Raw genomic sequence first — 13,010 nt, forward strand, 5'->3', positions numbered from 1 at the left:
TGCTCCCGCACAGTCTTTCGCTCCCTCTCTCTCTCTGCTCCCATGCAGTCTCTGCCACTCTACCTGCTCCCGTACAGTTTCCCCTCCCTCTCTGTGCTTCCGTACAGTCTCTCTCTCTCTCTCTCTCTCTCTGCTCCCGTACAGTCTCATCCTCTCTCTCTCTCTCTGCATCCGTGCAGTCTCTCCTCCCTCTCTACTCCCATCCAGTCTCTCTCTCTCTCTCTCTCTCTCTGCTCCCGTGCAGTCTCTCCCTCTCCCCCTCAATCTCTCTGTCCCTGCACAGTCTCACCCTCTCTCTCTCTCTCTCTCTGCTTCCGTGCAGTTTCTGCACTCTATCTGCTCCTGTGCAGTCTCCCCCTCCCTCTCTCTCTGCTCCCATGCAGTCTCCCCCTCTCTCTCTCTGCTTCCGTGCAGTCTCCCCCTCCCTCTCTCAATGCTCCTGTACAATCTCACCCTCTCTCTCTCTCCCTCTCTCTGCTCCTGTGCAATCTCTCTCTTTCTCTCTCTCCCTCTCTGCTCCCTTGCAGTCTCTCTCTCTCTCTCTCTCTCTCTCTGCATCCATGCAGTCTCCCCTCCCTCTCTACTCCCGTGCAGTCTCTCTCTCTCTCTGCTCCCATCCAGTCTCTCTCTCTCTCTCTCTCTCTGCTCCCTTGCAGTCTCTCCCTCTCCCCCTCAATCTCTCTGTACCATTTAAATGTAAATATGTTAATATGTGGAACTGATGAGCAAATGTGTTTTTGGAGCTGGATACAAAGCATGGTCTAAAAGTATCTCTCTTATTCCAGTATTGATAGAATTATAGCAATATAATACGATAGCACAGTTAGTCTAATTGTACTACTTTTCCTAATAACAATGCAATTTTCTCATCTCCAAGTATTTATCTTTGAAAGTTTTTTTTTAACCTGTCAGATAATGAATTTAAACATAAAGGATTCTCAAAATGTTTTCAAGGTCTCAATTTGTTTCAAGATCACATAATTCACCAATTTTGTCAGTTAGAGAAATGACTATATGAAATTGATTACATTGAATTCAGGACAAAGTAGCATTCGTAATTGGCACTCCATCCTAGAGCTTAACAGTACTTCTCCACAGGTCCTCTTATCAGCAGGGAGTACTACCTACAAGAAGCACTGTAGTGTCGTTAGTGACCAGGAGGACATGGGCAGCAGGTGCATGGGAGCATTGCTACATACAATTTGCCTTCCTAATCACACAGCATTCCTGACTTTGAAATACATTACTGTTCCTTCTTAAATTCTAGGTCAAACTCCTCAATTCTCTGCCTCAGGGCAAAGGAATTGCAGTGATTCAAGAAGACGACTCAGCACCACTTTCTCATGGTCATTTATGGATGGATTACAACTGCCAGTCTTGTTAGTGAAACCCCAGTATCCATGATTAAATGAAAACAATGCAAAACAAAATTTAAGTTTTATAATTTATTGACAGTTGCATAATATGGCAGTGAAATAGTTAGTAAAATTATTCACAGCAAGAGAGGAACATAATTGCAAGGATTAGAGCATTCTAAAAGAACAAAAATAGAGAAGAAATGAATATGTTAAAGAAATCTGAGGACAATTTGTTTCAAGATCACATAATTCACCAATTTTGTCAGTTAGAGAAATGACTATATGAAATTGATTACATTGAATACAAAAGATTACATCCAGTCCATAGAATAGCAGCAATAAAGGGGACAGAACATCTCAAGAGGTTTTCCTGCTTGTCTGCTAGAACTTTGGTGCAGGAGCTCAAGTGTGTCAGCAGCGTTTATGTTCATCATCTGGCATTGCTTCCACTGAAGGTACTAAGATCATTGGAAGAAGAGTGCAGAAAGTTACCCTTGTGTATGTATTGATTGAGATCTGAGGTCCTGAGAGGTGTGCAGCTTCTCAGTTTTAATTTGGGTTTTGTTCCCGTTCCCACTGCCCACCTATTGGACCCAAATAGTCCAGCTTTGAATTCATTGCCTGGAAATTTTTAAACTGAATAACAGATAGAAACTTTTTCCAGCAACTTAACATTTGGATCTGATGAAAATAAGATTAATAATTGACAAAGCCCTGCCTTCAACACAAGGCAATCTCTTTGTTATACCCTGTTGGGTCCTGCTTTATCAAGACAGATTTTTGCAGAATAAAATTACAGTAAATATCTAATGTATATTGGCTTGATAAGCTTGATAAAAAGACATTGTTTATTAACTACTTTCACTCATTGTCACTCCATTAGTTAATTATTCATGAAACCCTATATCATGCTGCTGTAAATATGAACTTTAACACAATTCTGCTGATCACAGTCCCACAGGCCCATCAGTAACCTGCAGGCTTGCCCCCTTTACGGTAGTCTGATTCAGCAAACCACTTTCCTTCATCTCTAACGATGGCCTGGATTACACCGCCTGATGTAAGCTTGGTTATCATCTTCAATGTGTGGTGTCTCTCTTGCAAACCTTCTTGTATAGCCTACAAAACCAACAAAAGTCAGTAATTGTGAATTTATTATCAAAGTTTTGACATAGTAATAAAAAGAAATATTCCAGATTTTTCCTGATATTGAGAAGATTTAGATGAGGAGTGGATATAATGGATAAAGTTGTGTGGTACCAGTGAGTCTTTATGGCTCTTCAATTAATTCATGGCTAATCTGTACAACAACTGAATTTATATGCTTTTGACCCAGAACCCTTGATATTTTATTATCAATGTTTATTTTAAAAGCTTTAATTATTCCCTAGCACCTAAAGTCATTTTAGAGAAGAGAATTCAGTGGACCAAATCTTAAAGTTTCTGTGGTTGTCTCAGTTTTCAGGTTTCACAGAGGCTCGCTTTCCACAAAACCGAGCAAGATTTCTTGTCATATCTTTTAAATTCATCTCATTAACCATCTACTCCTCCCCATGATGGTCCTCACAACTGATTCTAATCCCATTCTTCTACTCACCCTTATCTACCCAAACATTTGGCTTTTGATAATGGCAGACTGGTCAAGAGAATAAGAGCCAATGAGATCCAAGGCAAAGTAGCACATTGGATTCAAAATCATCTGAAAGGCAGAAAAGGCAAAAAGGCAGAAAGAAAAGAATGATGATAGAAGGATGTTTCTGTGACTGGAAACCTGCTTCTTATGGAGTTCCACAGGGAAGATTGCTGGACTCCTTGCTGTTTATGGTGTAAATTATGACTGGACTTAAATGTAGGGGTATGATCAAGAAGTTTATGTGTGACATAAACATTGGTTTGGTGATAAATTGTGAACAGGATAACTGTTAACTGCAGGAAGTTAGCAATGGACTGGATATGTGGGTAGAGCAATGGCAAGCGGAATTCAACCTGAAGAATTGTGAGGTAATGCAGTTATTAAATTATATTAGATTACTTACAGTGTGGAAACAGGCCCTTCGGCCCAACAAGTCTTCACGCCGATCCGCTGAAGAGCAACCCACCCAGACCCATTCCCCTACAATTATCCCTTCACCTACTACTATGGGCAATTTAGCATGGCCAATTTACCTAACCTGCACATTTTTGGACTGTGGGAGGAAACCGGAGCACCCGGAGGAAACCCACGCAGACATGGGGAGAATGTGCAAACTCCACACAGACAGTTGCTGGGGAGAGCTAAACATTATTAATGATAGAACCATGGAAAGTACTGAACATCAGAGGTGTGCATGTTAGATGAATTGTCCATGCTAAGCTGCCCTGTAGTATCCAGAGATATGTAGTCTGGTGGGTTAGCCATAATAAAATGTGGGGTTAAGGGAACAGGATGGTGGTGTTGCTAGGTCTGGGTGGGATACTCTTTGGGAGAGGTCAGTGCAGACCTAGTGGCGCAAAAGATCTCTTTCTGCACTGCAGGTATTCCATAATTCTAAACCCAAGGATCCATGAAGGTTGCAGAATAGTTTGGTAAGGTGGTTAAGATAGCAAATGGGATATTTGCCTTTATTAGTCAAGGCATTGAATCCAAGAGTAAGGAGGTTATGCTGGAACTGTATAAAATACTTGTTCGGCCACAACTGAAATACTGTGTGCAGTTCTGGACAATGCGTTATAAGAAAGTTGTGATTGCACTCAAGAGGGGCCAGAAGGGATTTGCCAGGATGCTGCCATGCTTTTGTGATGAAAGGTCTAAACTATGAGAAAATTTTGAATAGGTAGGATTTGTTTTTCTTGGAGCAGTGAAGGTTGAAAGGGGATCTGATAGTGGTGTGTAAGATTATGAGGGGCATAGATAGGATGGATAGAAAAATATTTTCTCCATTAGTAAAGGGGATTAATAATTTTTAAAAAAATGTTAAGTAAAGAAGGAGAAGGTTATGAGAAGAGTTAAAGGTAACTCAGAACTGGTCTGAGTTTGGAACTCATTACTTGGTGGTTGAATCAGAAATTCTTGAAACATTTATGCAGCATTACAACATTCACTTGCATTGTGCTAGCCTCCTGGGCTGTTGGCCAAAAGCCTGAACATGTCAGATCTTAAAGGCCAGTTGATTTGAATTCAGGACCAGCGTGTTCCAATGAGAATGAAAGATAAGGATGACAAGATTCAAGAACCAGGGATGACAAGAGATATTGAAAGATTAGTTAAAAAACACAAGGAAGCATATGTAAGGTTTAGGAAACTGAAATCTTTGAGGAATATAAAGGGAGCAGGAACGAACCTAAACAAGGAAATAAGAGGGCTAAAAGGGGCAATGAAATGTCCTTGGGAAGTAGGATTAAGTTGAATCCCAAAGTATTTTATATGTATATAAGAGGGTAAGTAGGGAAAGGGTAGGTCCACTTAAGGACAAAGGAGGGAATTTATGTGTAGAGCAGAGGAACTACTTGAGATCCTGAATGTGTTCTTTGCCTTGGTATTCATGAAGGAGAAGGGCATGGATGATGGTGAGATTAGTTAATATTCTGGGACATGTTGATATTAAGGAGATATTGGGTTTTCTTGAAAAACTTCAAGATAGATAAGTCCCCAAGGCCTGATGGAATTTAGAGTCATCGAGCCATAGAGATGTACAGCATGGAAATAGACTCTTCGGTCCAACCCGTCCACGCCGACCAGCTATCCCAATCCAATCTAGTCCCACCTGCCAGCACCCGGCCCATATCCCTCCAAACCCCTCCTGTTCATATACCCATCCAAATACCTTTTAAATGTTGCAATTGTACCAGCCTTCACCACTTCCTCTGGCAGCTCATTCCATACACGTACCACCCTCTGTGTGAAACAGTTGCCCCTTAGGTCCAGGATTTATCCCAGGATACTGAAGGAGACAAAAGAGGAGATTGCTGGGGCCTTCGCAGAGGTCTTTGTATCCTCTTTGGGCACAAGCAAGAAGAACAGCCAATATTGTTCTTTTGTTCAAGAAGGGCAACAGGGATAATCCAGGAATTTATATGTCAGTCAGCCTTAGATCAGTGGTAGGGAAATTATAGAAGAAGATTCTTAGGGATAGGATTTAACTCACATTTGGAGAAGAATGGACTTATTAGGGATAGTCAGCATGGCTTTATGTAAGAGGGGTCTTGTCTCACAAATTATTTTAGGAAGTGATGAAGATGATTGGTGAGGATAGGACAATGGATTCTATATACATGATCGTTAGTAAAGCATTTGACAAGGTCCCTCATGGAAGGCTGGTTCAGTATATTAAGTCACATAGGATCCATGGTGATTTGGCAAGTTGGATACAAAATTGGCTTGATCACAAAAGACAGAGGGTAGTTTGATGTTTTCTGATTAGAGATCTGTGACCAGTGGTGTTCTGCAAGGATCAGTGCTGGAACCTCTGTTATTTGTATAGTGTGTGTATAGGTATTTGGATAAAAATGTGGGTGGTCTGATTAGTAAATTTGCAGATGATGTGAAAATTGGTGGAGTTGTGAATAGTGAGGAAGGTTAGCAAAGGATAGATCAGCTAGAAAGTTGGGCAGAGAACTGGCAGATGCAATTTAATCCAGCTGAATGTGAGGTGATGCACCTTTGAAGGTTAAATACAAGAGGAAAGTATATGTCAATAGCTGGACCCTTCGGAACACTGATACTCAGAGAAATCTGAGAGTACAAGTCCGTGGCTCTCTGAAAGTAGACACACAAGTGGATAAGGTGGTAACGAAAGCATACAGCAAACTTGCCTTTATTGGTTGGGGCACTGAGTATAAAAATTGGCTAGTCATGAGCAATGTATAAGACTTCAGTTAGGCTACATTTGGAGTGTTTAGTGCAGTTCTGGACATCACACTATCAGAGGGATGTGAAGGATTTGGAGAGGGTGCAAAAAAGGTTTACTAGGGTATTGCATGGATTGAACTATATTAGCAATAAGAGGTTAGCTAAACCCAGATTGTTTTCACTGGTGTGTCAGAAGCTGAGGTGCAACTTAATAGAAGTATATCAAATTATGACTGGCTTGGATAGGGTGAAGTCCGAAGTGACACAGCACCAGGTTATAGTCTAATGGATTTATTTGAAATCAAAAGCTTTTGGAGTGCTTTTGAAGGAGCAGCATTCTGAAAGTTTGTAATTGCAAATAAATCTATTGGACTAGAACCTGGTGATGCGTCACTTCTGAATTCATCCACTCCAGTCCAACCCCGGCATCTTCACATTATGGATATGGTGGACAGTCAAAGTCTTTTTTTCCCAGGGTGGAAATGTCAAACACAAGGGGGCATAGGTTTAAGTGAGACGGGGAAATTTTAAAGGAGATGTGTGAGGAAAGGTTTTTACCCAAAGGGTGGTAGAAGCAATGATAGCAACATTTAAGGGGCATTTAGACATACACTTGAACAGGCAGCGAATTGAGGGATTTAGACCATGTGCAGACAAATGAGACTAGTTTAGATTGGTTTCATGGTTGGCACAGACATGTGGGCCATAGGGCCTGTTTTTGTGCTGTATTATTCAATGTTCTATTTTCTAAATATTTACTTCGGCTCCTATTTCTTATGATCTGTCAGTCTGTTTTCATACTCTGTCTTGGATTCCCTTATTTACAAACAACCTGACATCTGTCATAAGCACACTTTTTATTATCTATTGCATCGATCATCGAGGAAGTTTTGCATTTGCTGCCCACCATCCCTCCCCATCCCTACAACCCCCCTTTCTGTTCATGGGAATATATCTTGAGTGGACCTGAACTGTCTCTTTAAATATTTGGTTCAGTTCAGGTACAATTTTATCTGCCAGCTTTTGATTCCTGTTTACCTTGGCCAGATTCATTCTTACTGAGTTCAAGTTGATTTTGCTCCAATTAATTAGACTTACTCTGTTCTTTCTCAAATCCAAACAAACACTTGTGATATGAAAATTGTACATAATACTCTACTGATAATTGCATCATAAATCCAACACATTCCCAAGAGCCAGCTACAGCAATCCTTCCCTCTGGTCTTGAAACATACTCATCTAGAAATTCTCTTGCGCACACTCTATGAACTTCTGCTCTGCCTGCCCTTTTTCATTACTATAATCCCATATGAAAGTCCCCCATTATGACTACCATAGAATTCTTACACTTTTCTGGATTGCCCTTGCAAATTTGTTCCTGCACATTTTTCCAACAAGTTTATGGTTTGTACAGTACACCAAACAATGCAATTGTACTTCCTCTCTCTCTTTCTAGCACTGCAGTATTTTTCTTAAACAATACTGCCACCTACTTTCCTTCCTTCCTAAACTTTCCAAGACAACTTGAGGCAACCATTAATATTTAATACATAGTCTTGCCCTTCTTTGTGAATCCATTATTGCCACAAACATTTGGGTTTGCCAATCCCCAACCTTTTTTACTATTTTGTATGTACTCACATACACGCACAGTAACCCTAAGTCAGACTTCATTACTTTTCTTCTTACTTTGAAGCAAGCTAATATATTCTAGTGTTATATGTTTCTCCATTTCTCTGTTCAACTTTGTGACCCTTTTTTATACTTGTCCTGATTCCCAGTCTCACAACTGTCAAGTTGGTTTAATTCCTCCCCAATAGCATTGATAAATCATCCTGCAGGAAAGTTAATTCTTTGTCTATTTTGGGGCAACTTCTTCAGCCTGAATAGGCCCCATAGCCCCTAGAATTTATGTAATTGTCCCAGATATTGAAAGCCCTCTGTCTTGCATCTTTTCACCGGTCAGGCATTCACCTGTTCCATCCTCCTAGTTCAATATTTATTTGTGCATGGTAATGGAGAGTAAACTAAATATTATTACTTTTGTGGTTCTCCTTGATAACTCCCCAAGTTCTGACTGCAGGACCTCATCCTTCTTTCTACCTATGTCATTGGTACCAAAGTGGACCATAGTAATTAGCTGTTCACCCTTCCTGTTCAGGATGTTCTGGATCTGCAAATTGACAATCTTGAACCTGGCATCAAGAAGGCAACATACTATTTTGACTGCCACACAAAAATGCTCAACTGCTTCCCCAGCTATCAATTCTGCTATCATTACTGAGCTTCCAGTCTGCTCTGTGCTTCTGGATATAGTGGAACTAGCCATAATGCTACAGATTTAGCTCTAATTGTACTTCCCCAACATACCAGAATTTTCACTAATATCACCTCTGCCCTAGAATCTCACCCCTCCAATCTCCCTGGTCCTCACCTTCCACCCCACCAATCTTTGGAAACAACACAGTCTCCTCTGCCATTTCCACCACCTACAGTCTGTCCCACCACCAGAGATATATTTCCCTCCCCACCCCGACAGCATTCTGCAGAGACCATTCCTTCTGCAACTCCCTTGTTAGATCCATGCCCCCCCCCCCCCACCAAACCCCCATCTACTCCCAGCACCTTCCCTTGCCACTGCAAAAGGTGTAAACTTGCACCCACACCTCCTCCTCACCTCCATCCAAGGGTCCAAAAGATCCTTCCACATCTGGCAAAGATCTTCCTGCACATCTAGACATTTCATCTGCTTTTGTCCGTTGTTCTTGATGTGGTCCCCTCGACATTGTGGAGGTAGGATGCCAACTTCCAGAATGTTCCAGAGAACCTCTCTGGGGGACATAAGCACCAAACAACCCCATCGCATTGTGGCCGACCACTTCAACTCCCCCCCGACAAGTCCAAGGACAAGCAAGTCCTGGGTCTCCTCTACAGCTAAATCCTCACCATCTAACTCCTGGAGAAGAGCACTTTATTTTCCACCTTTGGACCCTCCAACCACATGGTGAAACATCAGCTTCACCAGTTTCCTCATTCTCCTGCCACCTCATCTGAGATCCACCCCTCCAACTCAGCCCTGCCCTCTTGAACTGTCCCACCTTTCCATCTACTTGTCGGCTCCACCTTCCACTCTGACCTATCAGCATCACGCCACATCTGCACCTACCTATCGCATTCCAAGCTACCTTCCCCCAGCCCCAACCTTCTCCTATTTATTTCTCAGACCCCCTTCCCACATCACCACATTCCTGATGAATGTCGACACTCATGTTCCTCGGATGTTGCCTGACCTGCTGTGCTTCTCCAGCCCACACTTTTCAACACTATTTAATTATTTAGTAAATAATAAAACTTACTATTTAAAATAAGAAGGACTGATCTGTTGCTTCCCTTCTGCTGATGGCACTTGAAAATTGAACTGCGATATTAATTTTCTGAAAATTTAGAACGGACTTGTATTACTACCTCTTACAATTTATTTACAACTTCACCCTCTGGATTTGATTTTGATGAGGGACTGATTGTAATCATGTGAAAAATTATATAATTATAACTTTAACTGTAGTTTTTTATGATCTGCACTAATTGTCCCAGAAGCTTTAAACTGTAGGAGTAGAAATTGAGAAAGTACAAAGACTAAAAAAAAGGTGGGGTGAGAATCTGGTGATGTTGACTATTAGTAGTGAAACATCAGAAAGAAATGGCTAAGAAGGACTAGATAGGTGGACAATATTAGATATTGAATGGATGGAAGATAGTGACACAGTAAACAGAATGATATGCCTATAGTCCCTCAAGGCTTATGACTAATTGTGGATGTGAAATGCTCGGTACTTAGTATTATTTACAACTCCTCAAGTAGTGAGACAAACCATGTTTGTGTACAGCAAGTTCTGAATAATATTGAGGCTTGAGCTAATAAATGGCAAATGTCAGGCAATAATCATCTCCACCAAAAGAACATTTAACCTTCTTTCCTTGACATTCACAGACATTGCCATTACTTTATCCTTGAGTGTTACCATTAACCCGAAACTAGGCAGGTGTTATGAAGTGGTGGTCGAACCCCTATGTTAATTAAACCAAAACTCAGATAAGCTTTCTTGCCTCATAATCTGTTAAAATATGAATGACAGAGAACTCCCAAATTCCACTATTTTTAAAAAAACATAAATTTATTTTCTAACTCTGAAAGTGAACATTAAACAAAAACTGTTCACAAATCTAAGCCCCCCTTTCTCTTAACTGCTTGCTGTCTGACTCCAACTCTATAAAATAGGCTGTTCCAATAAGACACTAATTAAAATTACATTGGCTTAATCTTAAAATCACACAGTCTCTGTCTTCTTCTATGTATTCACTCTTCTGGCTGCTGATATCCCTGGGCCATCTTCTTTCATTTTATTGCAAGTACGTTTCACATGACATCTTTGATAAAGAATGCCTTCTAATTTCCTGAGGAGCAAAATGTTAAATAGGTAGTTAGTTCTCTGGCTTTATGGCAGTTGCTCTCCTGCTAATTTTCAAAATACTGGGTTTGTAATTGCATTAGCCTCCGGTATCCTGGGCATAATCTAAATTGATTGGTTAAATTCGAATTGTTGTCAAAACAACAACCAAAACTCAGGTACCCATTTAACAGCCTGCTGTTACATTTGGAACAGACCGACCTTTAGCTGGCAGCTGCAGCTGTACTTTAGATTCAGAAAAGCACTTTCTATGTGAAAGTGAACATACATGCTTTTGACTTCGTAACATTGGGAAAACCATATAAGTCCTGTGGCTATAGGAGAGGTTCTGTGTTTCCTGAGGTAAGTTATTTAGTACTTGACATCACAAAGCCTGTCCATTATCTACAAGGCATCAGTTGAGGTTTTATTAAAATTTCCCTGAATGATTTGTTTCTAGTAATACTCAAAGCTCAGCAACATCTAGGACAAAGCAGCCCTCCTGATCAGCACCCCAATCACCACCAGTCACTCCCTCCAACACCGGTGTACAGCGACACTAGGATATACAATAAACTGCACTGCAGCTAATTGCCAAATCTTCTTCAATAGCATTTTCCAAACCTGTGCCCTCTAGTCCCTAAATATAAGGGAACATGACCACCAGAAGTTCGCCCCCAAGCCACACATCACTGTTGCTTCACAGTTACTGGATCAAAATTCTGGAATTCTCTTTCTAACAAGCATGAGGGGAGGTGGAGAGGGGGTCACGGTAGCTCACTGGTTAGCACTGCTGCCTCATAGTGCCAGGGACCCGGGTTCAATTCCAGCCTCAGGCAACTGTCTGTGTGGAGTGTGCGTGGGTTTCCTCCGGGTGCTCTGGTTTCCTCCCACAGTTCAAAGATATGCAGGTCAGGTGAATTGGCCATGCTAAATTGCCCATATTGTTCAGGGATGTGTAGGTTGGGTGGATTAGTCAGGGTAAAAATAAGATTGGGGGAATGGGTTGAGGTGGGTTACTCTTCAGAGTGTGAAGGGCCTGTTTCCACACTCTAGGGTTTCTACAAAAAAGAAGCACCTATAGGCTATACTTAATTCACATGGCAGCAGCTTTAGAAGATGACTCACCACTTCTCAAGAACAATTAGGGATGGACCACAAATGCTGTCCCTGGCATTTTGTACTCACATTTTATGGAAAAGTAAGATAAAATTTCAAAAGGAAAATTGAATAAATATTTAAAGATGCAACATAGAATACAAGAATAAAAGAAGAATAATACATTTTTGTTCTAGGCACTGTTACATCATAGTCGAATATTTGCGTGCTTTTGGACAACGTATGACAGGAGGTACATTCAGCCTCGATTCTCCAGGATTATACCAGGGTTGGTGAATTATAATTCTGAAAGGGATTCAGATTCTGGAATAATTTGGGAAGCCTGAGAAGTGATTTAACAGAGATTTTATTTCTCTGTTAAATATATTTAACAGATTGTGAAGAAGTGAAGTAAAAGTATTCGCATGATTTGACCATCTTTTAGAGGAAAATTAGATTAACCACAAAGTTATTATGGTGTAGAAGGATGCCATTCAGCCCATTACATCTGCACTAACTCTCCCAGTATTTCACGTGAGTTCTATTAATTAATTCTGAACCCTAACTACTTGCTGTGCGAAAACCTCACATTTTCTCACCTCACATTTCCTACAAACAGGAAGAGTTTCTCCCTATCTAATCCAACCAGACCTCTCATGATTTTGAAAGACTTTATCAGATGATTTCAGCTCTTCAAGGAAAACAGAAATATTTGAAAAATATTGAAACAAAGAAAGACACAGGGCTCATTTGTTGAGTGCAGTGAGTGTAGCTGACACACACATAAATGAATGCATTGCAAGTTTGTATATTTCCATGATGGCAGATACCATAGCAGATTCTTGCAGCCAGAGAGGTGGGAGATGAATGGAAATCTGTAATTTACAAACCTGATGGCAATAGTAAACAACATCTAGTTCATACAATATGCACAAAATGTACACAAACCTTCTCCATAGCTTCTTCAACTTGAGTCACATTGGGGAATAGTTGATTGTGAACTCTGGGTTCATTCACAGCTTTCTTAATATTGTAATTAAACCATAACACGTTCATTATAACCTACAAATATAAGAAGGAACAGTGAATGAATCAAATGACAAGTTAGACTTCCTCACAGTTTCCTAATATTTAGTCATAGAGTCATAAAACACAAAAACAAGCCCTTCAGCCCAACTTGTCCATGCCAACCAAGTTTCCTAAAATTAACTAGTTCTATTTGCCTGAATTGGTATATATCCCTCCAGATCCTTCCTACCTGTCCAAATGTATTTTAAA

General features: G+C 40.6%; 1 protein-coding gene across 1 annotated transcript in view; it reads right to left on the reverse strand.

Moving 5' to 3' along the window:
• Positions 1-2,045: 2,045 nt before the first annotated feature.
• Positions 2,046-13,010, reverse strand: part of LOC132827423 (glutathione hydrolase 1 proenzyme-like) — a 145,158-nt gene continuing 134,193 nt past the window's right edge. Inside the window, exons 12-13 of the mRNA XM_060844099.1 lie at positions 12,681-12,794; positions 2,046-2,477 (exon numbers count right to left, since the gene is read on the reverse strand). Of these exons, the coding sequence (XP_060700082.1) occupies positions 2,325-2,477; positions 12,681-12,794 (267 nt within the window). The 3' untranslated portion in view covers positions 2,046-2,324. The remainder of the gene's footprint in view (positions 2,478-12,680; positions 12,795-13,010) is intronic.

This window comes from Hemiscyllium ocellatum, chromosome 24 (genome assembly GCF_020745735.1).
Source record: "Hemiscyllium ocellatum isolate sHemOce1 chromosome 24, sHemOce1.pat.X.cur, whole genome shotgun sequence".
NCBI classification, from domain to species: Eukaryota; Metazoa; Chordata; class Chondrichthyes; order Orectolobiformes; family Hemiscylliidae; genus Hemiscyllium; species Hemiscyllium ocellatum.